Raw genomic sequence first — 23,943 nt, 5'->3', positions numbered from 1 at the left:
AACCCCAAATCTGTCTAGTTTATATATTTTTGAAAGGGGGATCATGATGACTAAATAAGATCACTTACTAAAAAATGAAAAGTTAATTCATTTTTAAAAGGAGAGGAATAGAACATGGTCATATCCCAGGGTCCACCGCCCAGTGGACAGATCTGATGGGCATTTGTGAACAAAGGATGTGGAGTGGAGGCACAGGACTTAAATTCTCATGTAACGTAGAAAAACAAACTTAAATCAACAGAGTGAACACAGAGCAGTGTGAGTTACTATTTATAAGTTGGGAGGCAACTAAACCATGAGCTTGTATTTGGAAAAAAAAAATACACTTTTCAAAAGCATATATCTCCATACCCCACATGAACACCATATCGAAACACAAAGGAACCAAGGATTTAAAACAGAAGAATGTTCTAGAAGAAAACCCTGAAGCACTCTTCCGTAACAGAGCTCCTTCATAACTCTGGAATGGGGAAGGGTTTTGACTTAAAATCCAAAGGCATAAAAGAAAAGATAAAGATAAAAAATCTCCTACATGGCAAAACCCAACAAATTATCATCAGTTCAGTTCAGTTCAGTCATTCAGTCATGTCCAACTTTTTGTGACCCCATGGATTGCAGCATGCCAGGCTTCCCTGTCATTCACCAACTCCCAGAGCTTGCTCAAACTCATGTCCATCGAATCAGTGATGCCATCCAACCATCTCATCCTCTGTCATCCCCTTCTCCTCCTGCCTTCAATCTTGCCCAGCATCAGGGTCTTTTCTAATAAGTCAGCCCTTCTCATCAGGTGGCCAAAGTATTGGAGTTTCAGCTTCAGCATCAGTCCTTTCAATGAATATTCAGGACTGCTTTCCTTTAGGATGGACTGGTTTGATCTCCATACAGTCCAAGGAACTCTCAAGAGTCTTCTCCACCAACACAGTTCAAAAGCATCAATTCTTCGATGCTCAGCCTCCTTTATGGTCCAACTCTCACATCCATATGTGACTACTGGAAAAACCATAGCTTTGATTAGATGGACCTTTGTTGGCAAAGTAATGTCTCTACTTTTTAATATGCTGTCTAGGTTGGTCATAGCTTTTCTTCCAAGGAGCAAGTGTCTTTTAATTTCATGGCTGCAGTCACCATCTGCAGTGATTCTGGGGCCCAAAAAAACAAAGTCTGTCACTGTTTCCGTTGTTTCCCCATCTATTTGCCACGAAGTGATGGGACCAGATGCCAGGATCTTAGTTTTCTAAATGTTGAGTTTTAAGCCTACTTTTTCTCTCTCCTCTTTCACTTTCAACAAAAGTCTCTTTAGTTCTTTGCTTTCTGCCGTAAGGGTGGTGTCATCTGCATGTCTGAGGTTATTGATATTTCTCCCGGCAATCTTGATTCCAGCTTGTGCTTCATCCAGCCCGGCATTTCACATGATGTACTCTGCATATAAGTTAAATAAGCAGGGTAACAATATACAGCCTTGATGTACTCCTTTCCTGATTTGGAACCAGCCTGTTGTTCCATGTCCAGTTCTAACTGTTGCTTCTTGACCTGAATACAGATTTCTCAGGAGGCAGGTCAGGTGGCCTGGTATTCCCATCTCTTTAAGAGTTTTCCACAGTGTATTGTGATCCACACAGTCAAAGGCTTTGGCATAGTCAATAAAGCAGAAATAGATGTTTTTCTGGAACTCTCTTATTTTCTCTATGATCCAACAGATGTTGGCAATTTGATCTCTGGTTCCTCTGCCTTTTCTAAATCCAGCTTGAACATCTGGAAGTTCATGGTTCACGTAATACTGAAGCCTGGCTTGGAGAATTTTGAGCATTACTTTGCTAGCGTGTGAGGTGAGTGCAATTGTGCGGTAGTTTGAACATTCTTTGGCATTGCTTCTCTTTGGGATTGGAATGAAAACTGACCTTTTCCAGTCCTGTGGCCACTGCTGAGTTTTGACGATCACCAGATGGTCAATACCGAAATCAGATTGATTATATTCTTTGCAGCTGGAGAAGCTCTATACAGTCAGCGAAAACAAGACTGAGAGCTGACTGGCTCAGATGATGAAGTCCTTATTGCAAAATTCAGACTTAAATTGAAGAAAGTAGGGAAAACCACTAGACCATTCAGGTATGACCTAAATCAAATCCCTTACAATTATACAGTGGAAGGAACAAATAGATTTAAGGGATTAGATCTTATAGACAGAATGCCTGAAGAACTATGGACAGAGGTTTGTGACACTGTACAGGAGGCAGTGATCAAGACCATCCCTAAGAAAAATAATTGCAAAAAGACAAAATGGTTGTCTGAGGAGGCCTTACAATTACCTGAGAAAAGAAGAGAAGCAAAAGACAAAGGAGAAAAGGAAAGATATGAGCATCTGAATGCAGAGTTCCAAAGAATAGCAAGGAGAGATATGAAAGCCTTCCTCAGTGATCAATGCAAATAGAGGAAAACAATAGAATGGGAAAGACTAGAGATCTCTTCAAGAAAATTGGAGATACCAAGGGAACATTTCATGCAAAGATGGGCACAATAAAGGACAGAAATGGTATGGACCTAACAGAAGCAGAAGGTATTATGAAGAGGTGGCAAGAATACACAGAAGAACTATACAAAAAAGATCTTCACGACCCAGATAACCACAATGGTGTGATCACTCACCTAGAGCCAGACATCCTGGAATGCAAAGTCAAGTGGGCCTTGGGAAGCATCACTACGAACAAAGCTAATGGAGGTGATGGAATTCCAGTTGAGCTATTTCAAATCCTAAAAGATGATGCTGTGAAAGTGCTGTACTCAATATGCCAGCAAATTTGGAAAACAAACCATCATAAGCAAAGACAAACCACCAGCTGGGGAAAATATTTGCGTCTCAAATCACCAGAATCATCTCTCTAACTCACAAAAAAACTCCAAGATGTGATTTCTAAACACTGAGTAAGAAAAAAAATGGGCAAAGGATTAGAAAAGACTAGTCACAGGAAAAGGAACATAAATAGGATTTCTTAAGCATATTCAGCCTCATTCACAACAAATGCACATTAAAACTAATTCAGATGCTGCTTCTCACCTATTAGGATCAGCAAAAATCCAAAGGTCTGACAACACGCTCTGTGGGCCGAGCTGTGATGATGAGAAAAGCCAGCACTGCTCCCACGGGGGGCAAATTGGCAGTTTCCACCCAGAGCACAAAGCAGACGCCCTTTGACCTGGAGACTTATGTGGATGAACCCAGTTATGCACGTGCACATTAAAATTTGCAGCACTGTGGTAACCGCAAAACGCTTCCACTGACACCTCCACGTTCATCCTCATGGGGCAACCCCGTGCCCCAGTCCACTTGGGACAGTTCATAGCTTTGCTCCAGTATAATTACTAACAGACACCACACTCTCACTCTTGAAAGGGTCCTGGTTTGTGTGGCAGATCATCCGGCCACACACACCCTTCCCAGGGGAGTAGATACATAATTTATGCTGCACCCACCCAGTGGAACACCAGGCTGCAGGAACAAGAAGTGAGAATGCTCTCTTTGTATTGACGGGAAAATGTCTCCATGATGTATCACTAAGGGAAAAGACAACAGACAAAGCAAAATGAAGGACAAGATGCAGATGTGCACAGCCTGCCACCTTCCAGGTTAAAGAAGTGAGAGCCCATGATGCTCACAGTTGCTTGTATAAGACGCTCCGGAGACAGAAACATACAAGATAACTGGAGACACGGTTGCCAGTGAGCTCGTGTGAGCAGAGGTGAGGAGAGGGATGACTAAGTGGATGGGGGACTTTTCACTGTATCTCTCTTCCTAACTGTTAAATTTTTGAGCCAAGTAAAAATAAGGTTTTGAACTGATTCAAGAAATTAACCTTTAAGATGAAAAAGTATATACATTGTCACAGAACCTTCTAGGTGCCTTCACAATGTTGGTTCTTCCCTTTCCTAGGTTTCAGCCAGCTCCACTGGTGTTCACCTAAAAAGGCTACATTTCATGGTCTCCAATGAAGCTAGGTGGGCTTCCCTGGTGGCTCAGACAGTAAAGAATCTGCCTGCAATGCAGGAGACCCAGGTTTGATCCCTGGTTGGGGAAGATCCCCTGGAGAAGGAAATGGCAACCCAACCCAGTATGCTTGCCTGGAGAATCCCATGGACAGAGGAGCCTGGTAAGCTACAGTCCATGGGGTCACAAAGAGTTGGACATGATTGAGCAACTAACTTTCACTTTCATTGAAGCTAGGTACACTGCTCAATGAAATAAAAGTGAACATGTTAAATGGGACTTCTGTGAAGATTTAAAAAGGACAGGGCACTCTTCCTCTATGCTGCCACCTGGTATACAGTTGTGATGACTGGAACTCTGGCAGCCATCTTAGCTCATGAGGACAAACTGCACTCCCTTGGGAAATGTCACAGTGGAAAGGGGTCTGGGTCCCTGAGGATTTGAGGGCTCCAACATACCATTCTTGGGTTTTCCACCTCTGGACTTCTCTTTTTGGTGAGAAATAAGTTTCTTATCTAAGACAGTATTGCTGGAGTCTCTATTCCTTGAAGTTTAGCCCAATCCTAAGTGATCTGATAAAATACTGAATGGAGGTTAATTGTGGTAACCCATTTCTGGTGTGATGCCAAGGACTTTTTTCGTCTTTGTACTTTTGGGTATTCTCTGGACAGAACATATATTTTAGTAACAATTGTCACTTTAGAACAATGACATTTACAACTAATCACAGGAAATGCATCTTCCGGCTTCTGGTATCATGGTCAGAGAATTTCATTTTCAAAGGAGGCAAGGCTGCTGCTGAGGTGCCATCTTTCACATCACTCACAGTGGCCCCTCCCAGCAGCAGAGACCCCACAGCATCTCTGCTCTCTCAAGGCAGGCTCAGGGAAGAGGCCCGTTGCTTTAAACTGTAAACAAGTTGGAGAAGATGCCTGGGGCCAGGTCTGGTCCGGATCTGCCAAATCCCCAGGCTCCACTGTCTGCTCTTAGCTGGGAGACAGGTTTCCATTGTCTGAGGCAGGGGAGGAATCCTCCATGGCCTGGGGACATGGACAATGAGATGCTGTGGGTTCCAGCTGACTCAACCTGGAGGATGCGCAGGCCAGCAAAAGTTCTTGGAATCCAGCCTGGCTCCCCACCCTACCCTGTGCAAACAGCTCCAGAGCCGAACCTGTCCAGAAACGAATCAAAAGGGGCTCCGATGAAGCTCGTTACCACTGTGCTCCCTGGTTTTCTCTTCCCAGACAACTTGAAGTTACATAATTTGTGACTCACCTTTATGGCCAGTTTTGTACTTCTCCAGCTGGACTCATGCCCTGATGGTCAGGCATGCCTATGGGTTCTTCATGCCAGGGGACGTAGCTCTACAAGGAGGTGCTGAATCTTCCCAACCAACATCCTGATACTACTCAAACATTTTTTAGGGGAAAAGTCAACATTTTTATATGACCTGTTAGGAAGGGAATGTAGAATTCTCAACATTTTAAAAACTTCAAATACAAAATTTAGGCCCTCAAAATAAAAGACTGCTAAAGAGTCACAGTGCACAGCTTCAAGCCTGTCCTGAGACCCTGAGGGGCCATTTGGGTGTGCTGGTCTATAGGAGGTAAGGTCTAAAACCCTGGCTTCCAGGACTGCAAGCTCAGACTGAAAACATCCCTGGCCCTGTACACATCTGATCTTGTTGGCTCTGCCCTGGGAAGCCATGCGCTCAGTGGCAGGAGGAACAGAAGAACTGGCGAAGGTGCCCACAGCTGGCCGAGACCCCGCGGCCAGAGTCCCCAGGCCTTCAATGCAGCACAGAGCCACTGACCACAGGCACAGCCGTAGAGTACCACTGGGGCACGGGCTGTGGGTCAGGCCTCGCTGGGCAGCTCATGCCTCAGACCAAACTCAGTATGCCTGGACCGAACTTCATTCACAGAGGGGTCCAGGCCCATAGATCAGGAACCTCCCCGCTGGACCCCAAACCATGGAAGGGGGTCAATTGGCCTTGGCTGCGACACTGGCCATCCACCAAATGTCCATGTGCCCGTGTGTGCACGCACACACATGTACACAGGTTGAGCAGCTAGGACAATGGCGGGTTATCACATGAGGACCCTGGTGTCTTCTGGGTACAGTTGCCTGGCACCTGACTGCCCAGAGGAAACGGGTGGTGGCTGCCATCCTGGCTCAGGTTCTGTCCCACTTGCATCAGAGGCTGTGTTATTCTGGGAAGAGGGAGGCCCCCAGGAGGGAAAGGCCAGAACCTGTCAGGGTGGGAAGTGAGGCGGGGGCTTCCCTGGAAGGAGGAGGAAGTCATGAGGCTCCTCCTGTGTCCTCTCTCCTCTCCTGTGGGCTGGGCTGGTCCCCAGACATCTGTGAACAGTGGCCTCCAAGCAGTGCCTGAAGACCACACACCACCTGACGAATCGCTTGCATGGCATCCTGGTGTCAGAACACTGCAGCAGCCCCTGTCCATTCAAGTTCACGTTCACCCTGCCCCCACGATCTTGGTATGACCCCGTCCTGCTTGCTCCCCATCCCTGGTGGGCCCGTCCATGCAGCCTATAGCATCCTGTGTAGCCCTGGAGGGCGGGCTCCACAAGGGGGCCATGCAGGGAAGGAGGCTGAGGGGCGTCAGGGCCCAGACCTCTCCGGTGACCCACGGTAGCTGCAGTGGAGACCACGCCCAGCGAGGAACAGGGGCCTGGAGGTGCCAGTTTGGAATGGACTGAATGGAAGTCTGGCATTTTGAGAAAACAGTAACAATAAATGTCGCTGGGACAAATTCACAATCAGACAGAAACAAAATATATTTATTAGAAATATTACAGAGTCATATGTCATACTTGGTCGTGTCCACATTTGCACACGCATCTGTCGTGTCTGGACCATGCTTGGCACTCTGCACTCCTGGCAGAAACAAGGCCGCATTCATCCACTGCACTCAGCCCGTGTGGTTACAGTCAGAGAGCTGCTCAGGGCAGCGTAGGCCCAGCCAAACTTTAACCTGGCCAGAAAAGTGAAACCTGCCACGAAGCTGGGGCCACGATATTAAATATCCTTTATAAAAGGGCTTCTGAGTCCCGTCCATTGCTGCATGCCACTCTCACTTCCTCTCAAATGGCCCTCGGGCTCTGGGCTGGGGAGGACTGGGGCTGGATGTGTAAAGGAGCTTGTATCTGATGATCGAGTCCTCCATCCCAGGCAGGGCACAGAGAGGGGCCTGTCCCTTGGTGGGGACAGCAGGGGGCTGGGAAAGCAGCCCACCATTCTGGGGCTGAGACCCACGGACACCGTGACACCAGGTGTGGGTCCCCTGGGGTCCTTGGGTGGTCTCAACAAAAGCTATACAACAGCTGAGTGAAGAGCGAAAACCAAAGACCACCATCGTTTCTGAGGTGAGGAGGGACGGGCCAGGAGAGGTGTGGGTTCCCAGATGGCCAGCCCAGTGGGCAGGGGCTGTGGCACCACCATCAGCCAGGAAACAACTCAGCACACAAAGAGCCAAGGGCTTCTCTTTGTGTCTTAAAACAACTCCGCCCCTCTTGGGGATCTTGCATTTTGTATCTATCTTGCGTATAAAAATAATGCATTTTTTTTGGAAAAAGGATTTGCAGAACCACCAAATAATTTTAAATGACAAAGTGCTGGGTGGAGGAAGATGGGAAGAAACACAGATACAGTGGCCTGTGAAAACCTCAGGACAGGGAACTGGTGAGGGTGGGGTGCGCTTATGGTAACCACCATGTGTTCTCAACTTTAAAAACATTCCACACTCAACTTGTGCTCTGAGCTCCTCAATTAAAATCAGACTGAGGTGACCCCCCGCCTCTTCAGTACTGGAAGACCTGACCCCACACCAGGATGCCCAGGGCCAGACTGCTCTACACCACCTGGTCCCTCGGGCAGGACACAGGCACGCTGTGCTCTAGCCTGCCCGCTGGGCAGCAAGGGGAATTGGGCAACCTCTCCGAGTTATAAAAATAAACTGCACATGGCCCCCTCTTCTTTTTAACCTGAAGTGAGCCCCCCACCGAGAGACTGCCTCAGGAGCCGATCCCAGACCCTCTCAGGAACCACAGGGCACCAGGAGCAGCACCAGGCAACAGCAACCCCTCCCGCAGAGCCTGCAGTGAACCCAGAGTAAACACAGCCACCAACGAACCCCTTTTGGGTGTGACATCCCCTTGTGGGGTGAGCAAGGCAGGAGCAGGGGGGCGAGGAGGAGGCAGACACCTGGGAGGAGACACCAGGTAACTTCCAGCGGACTGTCCAGGAAGGTGGCTCCACCTTCCACATGAAGACACCCCACATGGTTACTGTCACCAGACTCCCCTTCCAGCGCTTCTCGGGGACTTTGAAAATACACACAACATGACGCTGGTGTCCCTTCCTGACATTCTGACCCCAGGCCGGGGCAGGTGAGGGGGTGTATGCTGTTGGGGAGCCCCCAGACAAGAATCCCAGTGGGTCACCTCTGCAGCCTGAGGGGGACGGATGCACCCTGGCGGGGCCAGTGTCTCCTCCAAGGCAACTGGGCAGGGGGGCCGAGCTCACACCTCCCAGGACAGGGTCCAACAGGGCCCAGGTGTGCAGAAGGGCCCGCCTGCCCCCCGGGCTCACAGGGTGTACTGGGCAGGGTGGGTAGCCCTGGGCTCAGGGAATGTCAATGGACCTGAGTCAGAGGGCACTGATGCCAGCAGCTGTGGGAGCCCCCTGGGCCAGGGTGGGCCTCATTTGCCATGAAATGTGCATGTATTTGCCCAGGTGATGACCTGCACCCATGCCTGCACGACCCAGGGGAGGGACTGCTCTCCGGGGGGGTGTGCTCTGGGGGAAGGGCTGTTCTGGGGGGGTGCTCTGCAGCCACATGGGATGACTGCATGTGCTAGGAAAGCCGATGCCCTTCATCCAGTCATACCCGAGCCCTCCCTGCCTCGCTCAGGCCTCCTGTCCTTGCAAATTTAAGAGGCCCGGGGAAGGACTAAGCCAAAGCCAGACCTGAGAAGCTGTCTGCCCAGCACCCCCAAAAGACATGTCTTCAGCCTGCTTGTGCAAAAGCAGGAAGACCTTGGCCAACACAGGCCCGTCCCTTCTGTCTGAGGGACTCTGTCAAGTTTTGCGTGTGCAAGCACGTGGGTGTGGACGGGCATGAACATGTGCAGGACGCAAGGAGCTGGTGAGGTCACAGAGGCTTTCTGTTCACTGCCAAGCACCAGTCCTGGTGTGACCACGCCCCAGACACACCCCCTCCTGTCCCTCCCAGGGGCACCGAGCACACACCCAGGGGCTCCTTTCATCTCAAACATTTGGTCTCCCACCCAGAGAATGAAGGGACAGGAGACCTAACGGTGGCAAAATCCTCTCTGGGAACCAAGTCTGTCCCCAAAAGGCAGGGCTCACGTGACTCAGAGCTGCTCGAGAGCCAACTTTGTCCTTTTGTGTCCTGCTCGGTGTTTCTGGAGGGGCTGGACTGGCAAGTGCAGAGTTTTTAGAAGGCAGAAGCCAGGATTCTTAGTAGAAAGATGATGGGTTTAGATGTTTGTCGTGAGACTCAGGGCAGCTCCACTGAACACATCGCAGGGCTCCCACAGGAGAAGGGGGCCCCTGGGAGCACGACCCCCGACTTACAGTCCATATGTGTCAGGGTTCAGGGTGGGTGCGGCGGACCCCGCTGTTTCTTGTTTGTGTGTCGGACTTGCGTGGAGCCTGCCTTGGAAATCCAGACAGTGGGTGGCTGACAGCACAGACCAGGTGCGTCCAGGACACACAGTGGGTGTGGGACACACAGGACCTACGTCTCGAAGTACTTGTAGATCTGGGCCACATACCGCATCACGCTCTGCCAGTCAGGCCGGTCCGTGTGCAGCAGCTCACTGAGCTCCTGTGGGAGAGGGCAGAGGTCACCAGGTGCCGCCGGACCTACCCTCGTGGCCAGCAGGTGCAGGCAACACCCAGCCAGTGCTAAAGGTGCTCAGTGGGGAAAAGAAAAGCTTTTCCTTCCCGCTTATTCAGGAGATGCTATGCTTTTAGGAACATTAGACATGATCTCCTGCCCCTCTCATATTTTAACAAAGAGCATTAAAAGAAAGTTCTGAAAAAAGAAAAGTTCTGAACAAAAACTAAGAATTGTCACATGATCCAGCAATCCCACTCCTGGGCACATATCTGGATAAAACTCTAACTCAAAAATATACATCACCCCAATGGTCTAGGCAGCACTAATCACAGTAGCCAAGATAAGGAAACAACTTCAATGTCCATCGACAGAGCAATGGATAAAGAAGATGTGTTACATATATACAATGGAGTATTACTCAGCCATTAAAAAGAATGAAATAATGCCATTTGCAGCAACGTGGATGCAACTAGAGATTATTACACTAAATCAGACAGAGAAAGGCAAATAGCATATGATATCACTTATATGTGGAATCTAAAAAATGACACAACTGAACTTATCTATGAAACAGACTCACAGACATAGAGAAGACTTGTGGTTGCCAAGGGGTAGGGGAGAGAGGACTGGGAGTTTGGGATTAGCAGATGTAAACCGTTACATAGAGGATGGATAAACAACAAGGTCCTGCTGTGCAGCACAGGGAACTATATTCAGTATCCTGGGATAAACAACAATGGGAAAGAACATGGAAAAGAATGTGTGTGCGTGTAACTGAATCATTCTGTTGTACAGGAGAAACTAATAGGACATTCTAAGTCGGCTCTACTTCAATCAATAAAACAAAAGTTTCAAAAAGAGTCACTATGATTCCATTGTTGCGAAAGGATTCCCACTTTTCCCAGCTACATTTGAACACACACCCATGTCCTCCCACACTGTCACTGCGTACCCTGTGCTTGGTCAATGAACATTTTTCATACTCAATTTTCCACACAGCTGTGCTACGTCATTTAGCGGACATACACTGTCCAGGAGAACAGCTGTCCCATCCTAATAGCACAGGGTGTGACTGCGGTCACTTCTTGCAGTGAGCATCTGTGTGGTACTGTTTCTGCTACTTGTGCCACAGAAGCCCTACACCAGCTAAAAGCTATTTGACCAGAGGGTCACCAGTGGCAAAAGGGTCACCAGTCACGTTTTATTTTCCCTCATTTCATTGACCATAAGCAAACACAGGCAGAGGCCAGGGACTGATGGGGGCAGGATGGTGCTCCATCCACTGCTCAGCCAGGCTTTCCTGAAATTTGTGTCACCACACTACTCAACAATTCATCTTGGGGCTGACTGCGGAGTCTTCTGTGGTCATGAGAGAATAGTAGGGAAGGTCCTGGCATGAAGATGGAAGCAGAGACACAGTGGAAAAGCAGGCTGAGCTCAGAACATCTGTTCCTGGGCAGGGACAGAACTGGCTGAGGCCTGGAACCAGCCATTTAGCTTCTGTTTCAGCGTCTAAATATATTTAACTGATTTTTCTCCCTGGTGAGGCTGAGAAATCAGCGTATCATCGGTCTGAGGGAAGGGTGAAAAAGGAGCACGTGGAACACCCCACACAGGAACCTACAGCTATGTGAAAAGAGAAACAATGCATTCACAGAAGACAAGGAGGAAAAGCCTCCTCCTGTGTGCACAGACAGATGCACAAACAGCCGAAGTTCTTATAACACGAGGGTTGCTAACATGATGACACAGACAGAAGCGATAAGGAATCGTGCTCTCGGGAGGCAGATGAGCTCTGAGAAGACAGGGATGGCCTGAGAGGCTGGAGGGATGGCAAACCCCCTCTGGGGACAAGGACACGTCTTCCTGCTCAGAGAGGATTCTGAAGTCTGATCAATATTCAGTTTTACTCAGACTGTCCTACATGCTTGAACCCGACAATAATTAAATTTTAAACTATTTTAGTGCATTGTCAACATCACGTTTGAACAGGTTTGAAGAAATCAGTTAACACCTTTCAGGAGAAGACAGGGTATGTTGGATCAATAAAAATCTGATAGTGTGAGACACTTGATTCAGTAGCTAAAAACCTTCCAAAAAAAGAAAACACCAGACCCAGATGGTTTCACTGGTTAATTCTATCAAACAGTCCAGGAAGAAATAATACCAGTTCTATGCAATCTCTTCCAGGAAACAGAAGAGGAGGGGACACTTCCTCATTCATTCTGTGAAGCTGGAACTACCCCGATATCAAAAGCAGGACAAAAACATTACCAGAATACCAATTTCTCACTAAAATGTAAACACAATGATCCTTAATAAATATTAGCAAATTGAATCATGATCAAGTGGGTTCATCTCAGGAATGCAAGGCTGGCTGGACAGCCATCAATCAATCAAATTTATTCATAGTTGTTGTTGTTTAGTCGCTAAGTGTGTCCAACTCTTTTTGACCCTATAGACTGCAGCCTGCTAGGCTCCTCTGTCCTGGGATTTCCCAGGCAAGAATACTGGAGTGGGTCATCATGCCCTCCTCCAGGAGATCTTCCCACACTGGGATTGAAACCTCATTTCTTATGTCTCCTGCATTGGCAGGCAGATTCTTTACCACCAGGGAAGCCATGTTATGTGTATTTCACTGCAATAAAAGTAATTGGGGGAAAAAAAAAAAGATAGGGCTTCTTTCCCTCAGGAGTCTAGGCAAGAACAATGGAGTGGGTTCTCATGCCCTTCTCCAGGGGATCTGCCCAACCCAGGGATCAAACTCAGGTCTCCCATGTTGCAGGTGGATTCTTCACTGTCTGAGCCACCAGAGAGGCCCAGAGATAAGCCCCATAATCAGATAAATTACAATATAACACATATGCGCTTGATAGACTATGAGTAAATTGTGCTTTAAGAGCCCAGGTTGGCATGGTTGCTCAGATGCAGGGTCATGGAGGGGTGAGATGTGGGCTCTGGAGTCGGATAGCCTCCTTGACCCTCGTCTTGGCTACTCACAGGCTATGTACCCTTCCACGAAATTGCAGTGTTCCTCATGTAAGGAGCATCTATGTCATAGGACTTCTAAGAGGGACCATGACAACTCACAGAAAGTGCCTGGTACAGAGTAGCCTCTATAAAGTTTATGCGACAGTGCAGGCTCAGCCTCACCTAAGGAATCATTCTAACCTCCCTATAAAACCCTGAGTTGTGAAGACCTCCCTTCCTAGGTGACCTGAAGACCTTAGTCTGTGTGAGGAGTGACCGTTCTGGGGGACACACAGGCTCAGCAAGCAAGTGACACCCTCACAGACCACACGGCCTGGTATGGGCATGTCTGCCTCACCAGTGCAAACACATCCACCCTCGGAGGGCACCCGTTCTGGCTGCTCTGACAGCAGCGGCAACAAGGCCACGCCTCCTCTCTCTCCACCCTTCCTGTGATTGATGCAGTGGGTGAAATTTCTGTCTCACACTGTGGCGGGGAAGAAACGCATTCCCAACGTGGCGGGGAAGAAATGCATTCTCAACTCGGGGGAACACTGTGGTGTTTTCACTTGGAAAAACTCTTATTCTTGTTAATCCTCTAAATGCAAAAGCCTATATTTGCTAGAATATAAACATATAAGGGAATTTTTTTCCTGACTAATCTAATAATAGAACTTGACCAAAGACTTGGGATTGTTACTGCTGCCAATTCTGATTAGGTGCAGTTTTAAAACGTCACATGTAATTAAATATATTATTTTTCACTGCATCTCATGATACAAAAGTAAACTTAATAATGTAGGAAGCTTCTATTTTCTTGATGGCATGAACTGGTTAAACTGCTCACAAACATTCCTAAATGTTTGTGAGATCCACGATGATGTTCATCAGTAGCTCCTCAGAGACTTCTGTACAAATAAAATAGCTGGCTCTGATGATTAGCTCAACAAGATGATCTCATTTGCTTCCCAGCATTCACTAACTTCAGTAGTACATGAGACAAAAAAATAGGAAAAAACATTAATTTAAAAAAGCAAATATTAACAGTAACATTTCCCAGGTGGCTCTAGCAGTAAAGAACCTGCCTGCCCATGTAGGTGACACAGGAGACGGGGGTTCGATCCCTGGGTTGGGAAGATCCTCTGGAAAAGGGCATGGCAACCCAGTCCGGTATTCTTGCCTGGGAAATCCCATGGACACAGGAGCTTGGCGGGGTACAGTCTACAGGGTACAAAGAGTCAGACACGACTGAAGTGACTTAGCATGCAAGCATACAAAGAAAACCATATTCTGTGTAGAATATCATCTTCCAACAAGTTCTCATTATATTCAATATCTTTCCTTAAGCAAATGATCTGTGGTTACTTGTTAGCTGCTTTCGATTTGTGCTGCTGGAGAAGACTCTTGAGAGTCCCCTGGACAGCAAAGAGATTAAACCAGTCATTCCAAAAGGAAATCAACCCTGAATATTCATTGGAAGGACTAATGCTGAAGTTGAAGCTCCAATACTTTGGCCATCTGATGCAAAGAGCTGAGTCATTGGAAAAGACCCTGATGCTGGGGAAGATTGAGGGCAAAAGGAGAAGGGGATGACAGAGGATGAGACGGTTGCCAAGGGATCACTGACTCAGTGGACATGAATCTGAGCAAGCTCTCGGAGACTGTGGAGGGTAAAGGGGCCTGGTGTGCTGCAGTCCATGGGGTTTAAAAGAGTCGGACACGACTTAGGGACTGAACAACGACAACTCCCCGGCTGTTTAGTGTTTCAGAAGATAAATCAGGTTCCTGCTACTCCATCCTGGCCAGACATTAAGGCCCCCCACTTCTTTTTAAATTCTCTAGACCCGAGTTTGCACAATAGGGACATCTGTTTCTCAAAGGTTCAGTGGAATTTGGGCGGACTGGTATTTTTTTTTTATGTGTGTGTGTGACTATATTTAAAACAATGAATTGCACTTCTTTAATGGCTAAAGTTCTAGTTCTTTCTCTGTGCGTTTTGGAGAAATAGTTACATTTACTATTTGAAGAAATATGTTTACATATATATTTTAAAAACTGTCCATTCTGTCAAACATGTTAGGATAACACTGTTATAACTATAGTATTAAAATTCCTACGACAGTTGTCTTTTTCCTTTTTTTCCCCAAAATTTTATTTATTTTTTATTTTGGGCTGTGCTGGGTCTTCGTTGTCACGCGGGCTCTTCTCTAGTGGTGAGCAAGCGCTCCTTTTCGTTGCCATAAGCAGGCTTCTCATTGCAGTGGCCTCTCTTGCTCTGGAGTATGGGCTCTAGGGAGCGCGGGCCTCAGCAGCTGAGGTTACTGTTGGTGCATGGGCTTAGCTGTCCCACAGTACTGGAATCTTCCTGGCCCAGGAATCAAGCCAATGTCTCCTGCATTGGCAGGTGGATTCTTTACCGATGAGCCACCAGGGAAGCCCCTGGTCTTTTTCCCTTTTCATTTCACCCTCTGAGGGTTACACAAGTATATCTCTCACTGTATTGCAGCTGAGATTTTCCTAATCACTGAACATGTTTTTAAACGTTTATTGGCCCTTTGTGAGTTGCCTATTCCAGACTTTGATAGTTTTCTACTGCTGCTGCTTGCTGAGTCGCTTCAGTCGTGTCCGACTCTGTGCGACCCCATAGACAGCAGCTCATCAGGCTCCCCTGTCCCTGGGATTCTCCAGGCAAGAACACTGGAGTGGGTTGACATTTCCTTCTCCAATGCATAAAAGTAAAAAGTGAAAGTGAAGTCGCTCAGTTGTGTCCGACTCTTAGCGACCCCATGGACTGCAGCCTACCAGGCTCCTCCGTCCGTGGGATTTTCCAGGCAAGAGTACTGGAGTGGGGTGCCATTGCCTTCTCCAAGTTTTCTACTAGGTTTCTTTTATTATTGGTTAGTGCAAATTATTTGTAGATGATCTCTTTGCTTTTTCTGCAGTTACGTTACAATGTGTCTGGATGGATGTTTTGTATTATTTATCCTGTTTGAGATTCCATTAAGTATCTGTGGTCTTTCGTCATTCTGGAAAAATTTCAGGTGCCACTTCTTCAAATATTATCTCTCTTCATGTTTTCTTTCCTCTACTTCTGGAATTCCCACTGGCCATGGGAGTTGGACACGGTCTGATTTTATCTTCCATGCCTCTTAATCTCTGTGACAGGCACTATCAGTTGGTCCCAACCTCTGTTTCCCTTGCAGGCTTCCCACTAAAGAGGATGAGAAACGTTGTATGTTTACCCTCTCAAACCCCTTTGCAGCTGGGGTGGCCACGCAACAGAGAACTGCCACAGAGCTGGAGGGCCTCTGGGAAGCCTTTTGGTTTCCTTATCAAAGGGGGGGATGCCAGGCACTCACTGTACCCCTTCCTCCCCACTTTTGGCCCTACAGATGGGAGTGATGTCTGGAGCTTGGCAGCCATGTTCAGCCATAGAGAGACAAATAAGAGGACAAAGAACCAAGAAAGTAAAGACACTCTGTGGGCCTTGATTACATTAAGCAGTGAACCATTCCTGAAACTACAAAAAAAAATCTTTATGGTTGAAGCAACCGTTAGTTGGGTATTCCATTTCTTAAAGTTGAAAACCTATTAATAAAACCCCTATCACATTTTCATCTTAAAATCTCTGTTATTTGTCCTGGGTAATTTCCTGTGATCTATTTTCTGGTTCAGCAGTTCTCTCTTCTGCTGTATCCAATCAGTTTTCAATCCAGCTTTGGTTTTTACTTTCAAATTTTAAATTTCTACTTGGCTCTTTTCAAAATCTTTAAAAAAAAAAACAAAAAAAAAACCATGTTCCTTCCTTATGATTTTTATTCCTTCTCTGATCTCTAATATGTTTAAACATAGTCTTTTGAGGTCTCTTTCTTATTGTTTTATTATCTCAAATTCTGGTAGATGGTCCTCTTGTTTGTGGTGCCTGCTGACTAGTAATTTTCTTTTCTTTGTTTACATTTTATTGGAGTCTAGTTGATTTACAATGTTGTGTTAGTTTCAAGTGTACAGCAAAGTGATTCAGTTATACATACACATATAGTCATTCTTTTTCAGTCTTTTCACATATAGGTTTATCACAGAATACTAAGTACAGTTCCCTGTACTGTACAGCAGGTCCTATTGTCAAGTAGATCATTTTCCCGACTGCTTTGTAATTTTGAATTGTGAGTGTATTTTCAGGAGCCTCTGTGCTCCGGGCCACAGAGCTTTTGGCAGCAGAGACACTATAAACTGGTCACTGCTTGCAGCAGAGCTTATAAATTTGGACTCCAAACCTCATCTGGCCCAGCTTTTCCTTCCTTCCCTCCAAGAGATTTTGTGGGTTTTGGCCACAAAGAAATCCCAGGTAGAGACTGAGCTTCCTTATCACCTTCCTGGACTGGCAGGTAGCAATTTTTATCTCCCCTTCACTAAGATGAGTGTTTGGGGAGCCTTGGTTCTGTCCAGGGGTCTCAGGCCCGATGCTCTGGTTACAGGAGCTCAGTGCCAGGTCTCCTGCCCCTTCATGAGCACGAACCACAGCCTATACACATTGGAGGCCCTTTCCCACGGCCCCAGTCCCACCCTGGGGTGGCCAGAGTCCAGCACATGCCTCAGGACTCTGGTCTTCACTCCTCTTAATTTCTGGCATCTAGTTATTTCCCGTTCCTTCTTCAGAGATTGGCTGTGTATTGATATTTTAAAAATTACATCGTATTCATATTTCCAGGGCTTTAATGATAATTCAGTCTAGAACTGAAATTTATGCACAGTGAAATCTTCACTGAAAACACTCTAAATCACATGTGGTCAGACCAACTGTACATTTTTGTATCAGGAATCATGAGTAATGGACTTCATTGCTGTGAAGATTATTTAGTAGACGGCATAAAGTTCTTTCTCATGGGATTAAAGTATCACATGGATACAAAGGGGGGACACTTACCAGGCTGGGTTTGATGCCTACACTTTCAGCTGCTTCAAATGCCAACAAGAGATTTCTTTTCTAGGTTAAAAGTCAAACAGAATGAAATTATCAGCCAAGAATATATAGCTTTTGTTAGCAATAAACACCAACTGACACTCCCATATAGATTACCTACTATTTATAAAACACTAGTGTTGAAGTCAAGTATGCAGACAGTGGTCTCAGTTTAAGGGGGGAAAAAAGAAGATTAACAGATTACCACTGTCACTAAAAAATAACATTATTGATTGATTCCTGACCATCAAAGATACATTTTTGTTAGTTATTTTTTACTTTGTCAATATTTAGGACATATACATTCTGTTGTATATCAATTTGTTTAATCATGGTGCTGTATCAAAAATTATCAAAGTAACATGTACACATAGTTAACTATAATCACATGAAAGACTTCCTTGCCTCAATCCTGGACCTTGGGAGAACGATTTTTCGCTTCTCTCTTTAATTCCAGGGACTTCCTTCATTTCTCTGTACCTGCTGACATCACTGTTTCTTCCTTCCTTCTAAATATTTGTTTATTTGGCTTAGTTGCAGCACTTGGGATCTTTAGTTGCAGCATGTAGGATCTAGTTCCCTGACCAGGGATTGAGCCTGGGGACCCCTGCTTTAGGAGCTTGGAATCTTAGCCACTGGACCTCCAGGGAAGTCCCACCACTTTCTTGATTTCTAAAATAGAGGCATGACCTTCTAACTTCCTCCTAAGTTAAATGACTCAGGAATCATGCACCTCTCTCTTCCCTTCATTCTAGTCCCACAGCTCACATTCGCTCCCTTATTAGTTATGTTTGTGACTTTAACCAGTATCCTCAAACCATCATTTCTTGACCCATCGGTTACGAATGACAGTTCCCGACTTCACTTGGTGTGATGAGTAGGACTTTCCCTTGCCTTTCCTCCACCTAGTCATGTTCTGAACTGCTCAAGCTGATACATTTGGCTTCCTTCTCCTCAACCACACTGAAGTGTCCGGCACCTTCTTAACAGGACAACTCTGAAGGCTGAAAACAACAAGGGGTATTGGCACAGCAGCTGGGATCACACTCCTCGCCCCAGGTTCCACAGTTGCGATACTGTGCCACTCAAAACATTCTTTCCAAAGGGTTTTCCTCTTTGTAACAACCAACAGCTCAGAACCACACCACATTTCGGTGTGCTCCAGACCTGGACCTTGCCTTTCTTCAAGTCTGTTTTCAGTTCTGCTTGTTTGGGACTTTTCTTGCTGGGAAAACTGTGTCTCCTTCTCTCCTGGTTTCTTATCTTCCTATGGCTTATAATCCATGATATTCTCTTTGTACTAAAGTGACTTTTCAGATTCTGATTTTGATAGGTTTTTACAGGTGGCACTACTGATAAAAGAACCTGCCCAAAAATTCAAGATTCGTGGGTTCGATCTCTGGGTCAGGAAGATCCCCTGGAGGAGGGCATGGCAACACACTCCAGTATCCTTGCCTGGAGAATCCCGTGAACAGAGGAGCCTGGCGGGCTACAGTCCAGAGGGTTGCACAGAGTTGGACATAACTGAAGTGACTTAACATGCATATAAACATTACAGGCCTCTCTTGGTGCCCTTTTCAATGTCGGCTGTTCACCAAAAAACCCAAGAAATATACTGCACTCAGAGCTCCCCAGACCCAGGCTCCAATTGAGGAAGGCTGAACTTCACTCATCCTGAAGGTCAAAGGCATCATTTCATTCAAATTAGCTCCTTCTCTTTGAAATTCAACTTCAAAGTCATCCCTTCCAGGAAGCCTTCCCTATTTCTCCCTGTCTCCTCCAGCAAGAGCCCCCCCAGGCTGAGTCTCACACACATGCTCAGCTTTAAACTGTGCCGGTTTGATTTGCCTGTGTTGACACATTGTTCTGAGAACCCTCATCGGTAACTCTGAGATACGAGTTTCTTTCCCCAAACACGAACACAAGGTCTCCCAGTGCAGGGGCCAAAGCCAGAGCATGTCCACATGCGGCAGTTTGGAAGCAGGAGGCCAGCGGTCATCAGGGGAGGCTGTGACGCCACACAATCTGGAATGAAAACTCCACGCCAAGTTGAGGATTCAAGCCAAGTTGAGGATTATAACCCGGGAACAGCCTCTGAGGAAGCTCCCAGAACTGTTCTGCCTGTAAGAGGTCAAAGCACAGTCGTACAGGATATTGAGACAGAGGGCTGTGCATCAAGGGATGCACCTGGAGCTAAGTCCTTCACCCCTCATGAACCTGCAGCATCTCACAGCCTGACCTGCCTCCTCCCCAGGACAACATCCTGGAGCAGGGAGAAGAAAGGCAACCTGCGTGCTGGAACCATGCGCTCCCAGATCTCGAGGACAACAGAGAGACCAAGCTGTGATGCTCGGCTGTTCTGTGCATTTCCAGATTTGGGCAGCTGGCCGTGAATCTCAGGGATCACTGGCCTCCAGGGGACATGATGTAGTTTCCGTCATCTGGAAGCAATGAGATGACCTGAAGGGTGAAAGCAAACACTTTCCATTCTTTTCCAACACGTCCATTGATGGGAGAACAAAGCGCCACGGCTGCAGTCAAACACTTCACACCCTGAGGACCTATCTGCAGCAGGCTTCGACCAACATTCCCGTCGGCAGAAACATTCAATACCTGCTCATCCATGAGGAGCGACACTCTGTCGGCATCAGCAGACTCCCCTAGGAGACAACCTTCCTTCTTGACTTTCCCTGGGCCCTGATGACCCATGACCTGCTGCTCACTCTGTACTAGCAGCCCTGGAATGTGTAAACTGGTCGCAACCCTTGATGCACAGCACTCTTATCTCTAAACCTTGTACGACTGTGCTTCGACCTCTAACAGGCAGAACAGTTCTGGGAGCTTCCTCAGAGGCTTCCTCAGAGGGTTATAAGCCTCAGTTTGGCTTGAATAAAAATTTTCTTTTTCTTCCTTGATCGACTGATGGATTTTTTTTTGTCGACAGTGCCAAGGCTTTGTGGATCCTGGGACCCCACATGCCCCTGCTGGTCTCCTTTGTGGCTGCTCCTCCTGGTACCTGGTGCCTTCGCTGGGCCACTCTGCCCTGCCCTGGCAACAAGGATGGAGTCCTCAAGGCCTGTTCCTTGTCTTCTCTTGGTGCTTCTGTGAAGTTTGATTTATGATAAGAAATACACCTTTGGTCTTTGTCCTGGTTCCTGCACAGAGCTCCTAAAGTCTTTGTAATTTTCGATGTAGGAGTCATGGAGGCATCTTTTGTAATAATATTTGTTTTTATTCGTTTGTTTATCTGGCTATGCTGGGTCTCAGTTGCAGCATGTGGGGTCTTTACTGGAGGCATGACAACTCTGAATTGCGGAGTGTGGAATCTGGTTTCCTGACTAGGGATTGAGCCTGGGTCCCCTGCATTGGGAGCGCAGAGTTCTAGCCACTGGACTGCCAGGGAAGTTACAAAACAGGTGTCTTTTGTTACTCATAACAAACCCTTTCCAACAACACCTGGGTGTATGTTAATAACTCAATTTTTGAAAACCCCTGGAAAGACAGTGTGGGATTAGAGGTTATAACATTCAGTCCCACCCCCTGACGTGCAGGGAGCGGGGAGGGGCTGGAGGCCGAACCAGTCACCAATGACCAATGATTTAATTAGTCGTGTCTGTATAATGAAGCTGCCAGTAAAACCCCAAAGGATGGGTTTTAGTGAAGCATCCACGTGCTGGGAGGGTGGCACACCACAGACTCCAAGGGGACAGACGCTCCCACGCTCGGGACCCCTCCCCCACACCCTGTCCTATGGACTTCCTCACCTGGCCCACCGGCCTCCCCATGTCCCTGGTCTCTGCTCCCCTGGGTGTGCCTTTGGCATGCTCCCTGGCTCTGGAAGGCCCCCTGGCTCTGTGCCTCACTGGTTCCCTCATGTGGGCTCTTCACTGGAATTCCACCTCAGAGACGTCCACAACCTTCCTGGTGAAAGTTAGGTCCCCGTGTTCACCCCACACCTTATGCTTCTCTCATGCTCTTCCATGAGTGAGTGAGTGAAGTCGCTCAGTCGTGTCCGACTCTTTGCAACCCCATGGACACCAGGCTCCTCCATCCATGGGATTTTCTAGACAAGGGTACTAGAGTGGGTTGCCATTTCCTTCTCCAGGGAATCTTCCCAACCCAGGGATTGAACCCAGGTCTTCCGCATTGTAGACAGATGCTTTACCGTCTTAGCCACCAGGGAAGTCATAGTTTACAGTTATTTACTTACAGTGCTACTTGTTAGAAGTTTACTCACTTGTTTGCTGACCACCCACCTCCCAAGGACAAAGGACCTGTCTACACCACCACTGCTGCCTTTATTACTGGGCATGACAGCTACCAAGAAACATCTGTTGAGTAAATGAGTCCAGGGCCCGGGACAGTGTTTCCCGGAATAACTCTGTGGAATATGATTTTAAGGATGTTCTTGGGCAGGGTTTGCCAAATCACAGCCCACAGGCCAAACTCAGCCCTCAGCCTGTTTTTGCTAATTAAGTTTTATTAGAACACAGCAAGCCTATTAATTGACAAACATCTATGGCCACTTGGGTGCTTTGATGGGAGAGCTGAGTAGCTTTGACAAAGACCACAGACCAACAAAGCCTACCACTGACCCCCAGTAGGGGAAGTCTGCCAACTCCTGTTATGGGTGATTATATTAAACGTTAAAAAGGTTTTGTGGCTCTGATGTATGTTGGCCTAAAATGAGTCACACAGGTTTCTCTAATGAAGGACTTCCTAGAGTATTTATGGCATCAAGAATCTCCAGAAGTGTGCTATGATAGATAGCTTCCCCAGTTTATCTGAGCCAGGGATTTCTGGTTCTTTGGAAAAGATTTTGAAAATGCTGGCCTAAGGTCTTGAAACCATGAAGGCCTCCTCTGAAAACTGAGTGATAGGAAGTTCTCAGCAGACACAGTCAACTGGTCTCTGCTGCATTTTCCTAGGTAACAAGGGAAGTTGAGGACATTACTGAGGGTGGGACCTGCCCTCCGTTGTGATCTGTGCTGGAATCTTACCCCAGTTTCCTCTTCAAGTCCACAAACCCCACACTCCCTGGGATGTATCAACAGTGTGAGAAATTTCCCTGTGTTCTGGAGAGTGACCGGGGTGGGGATGCAGGACTTACTTTCTCCTGGCTGTTCAGCTCCTGGTATGGGATGTGGGCAGGCAGGTAGGTGTGGAGGAGAGCACAAAAGGCCAAGCCATCACTCCAGCTGCTGCTGAAATTGGTGATATCAATGTTCTGTGGAGAGAGTGGCATTAATCAGCAGACTGCTGAGTCATGACTAAACAGGGCTGTGCTGCGATGCATGTGTGCAGCCCTCTCTGGGTTTGCTGGAAGATGAGACCAGATACTACCCACGTCTGCTGGGATTACATTCATTAATAATTTTGCTGCCAGGAATGGTGGCCTGGTGTTGCCCAAATCCATTCACAGAAAAGCACAAAAAAAGACTCTGGAGTGAAAAACAGTGGGGAATTTCTGGTGGCCTGCTGGTAGGTCAAAGGTTCTCAGACACTGTATTCTCAGATTAACCACCTGGTTAGCTTTGTACATCCTAGTACCTCCCAGCCTTATTTGGCCAAAGAAGAATCACCACCATCACCACCACCACCGTCATCATCACCATCACCACCACCACCGTCATCACATCACCGTCTCCATCACCATCATCACCATCACCACCATATCCTAGGGAAGACCCAAGGACTTCCCCTCAGACAGCCACCTTAAGCAGTGTGTCCTTAAGCTCTCAGACAGGCACTAGTGTGACATACAAGTCTGAGAGGCCCGGCTGCAAGGTCTGTCTGTGCTCAGGCTGGACCCCCGAGAAGCAGATCATCTAGATCTCTTGTCTCAAAAGTCTCTGTGACGACCCTGCAGCTACCTGATGGGACTTGGGGGCTGTGCTGGAAATGAAGGCACTTTGATTTTATGCCTTCTGAAGAGGCTTGCGCATGAAAAAAGCAGAAGGAAGAGCTGGAGTGGGTGGCCACGACCCATCCAGTTCACTCAGTTTCAGCTTTCAAACCTGATGCTGGGCTGGGAGACCCTGGGAGGCGGGGCAGCTGCAGAGCAACCGGGCACCAGCAAGAGCGGAGGGTTTCCAGACTTGAGGGTGAGAAGGGAGGACGGTTGGTGGAGTGTCTACACGGTGCCTG

At 47.3% G+C, this 23,943-nt stretch overlaps 1 protein-coding gene across 10 annotated transcripts in view; it reads right to left on the bottom strand.

The window, feature by feature from the left end:
• SPECC1 (sperm antigen with calponin homology and coiled-coil domains 1) overlaps positions 1-23,943 on the bottom strand; it is a 252,437-nt gene that overhangs the window by 29,096 nt on the left and 199,398 nt on the right. For 5 of the 10 annotated variants that reach the window (XM_025278981.3, XM_025278979.3, XM_025278978.3 and 2 more), the window contains 3 exons: positions 22,907-23,023; positions 17,761-17,820; positions 6,753-9,851 (listed from right to left, as the gene is read on the bottom strand). In XM_025278981.3, coding sequence (XP_025134766.3) covers positions 9,762-9,851; positions 17,761-17,820; positions 22,907-23,023 — 267 coding nt within the window. In that variant the 3' untranslated portion in view covers positions 6,753-9,761. Of the gene's footprint in view, positions 1-6,752; positions 9,852-15,630; positions 16,048-16,094; positions 16,604-17,760; positions 17,821-22,906; positions 23,024-23,943 lie in introns of those variants that run through there. The other 5 variants (XM_025278977.3, XM_044939203.2, XM_025278982.3 and 2 more) reach the window with 5 other exon arrangements.

The sequence above is a fragment of the Bubalus bubalis genome, chromosome 3 (genome assembly GCF_019923935.1).
Source record: "Bubalus bubalis isolate 160015118507 breed Murrah chromosome 3, NDDB_SH_1, whole genome shotgun sequence".
In the NCBI taxonomy this organism is placed as follows: domain Eukaryota; kingdom Metazoa; phylum Chordata; class Mammalia; order Artiodactyla; family Bovidae; genus Bubalus; species Bubalus bubalis.
The sequence above is the reverse complement of the archived record's forward strand: the minus strand, read 5'-3'. Positions and strand labels throughout refer to the sequence as shown.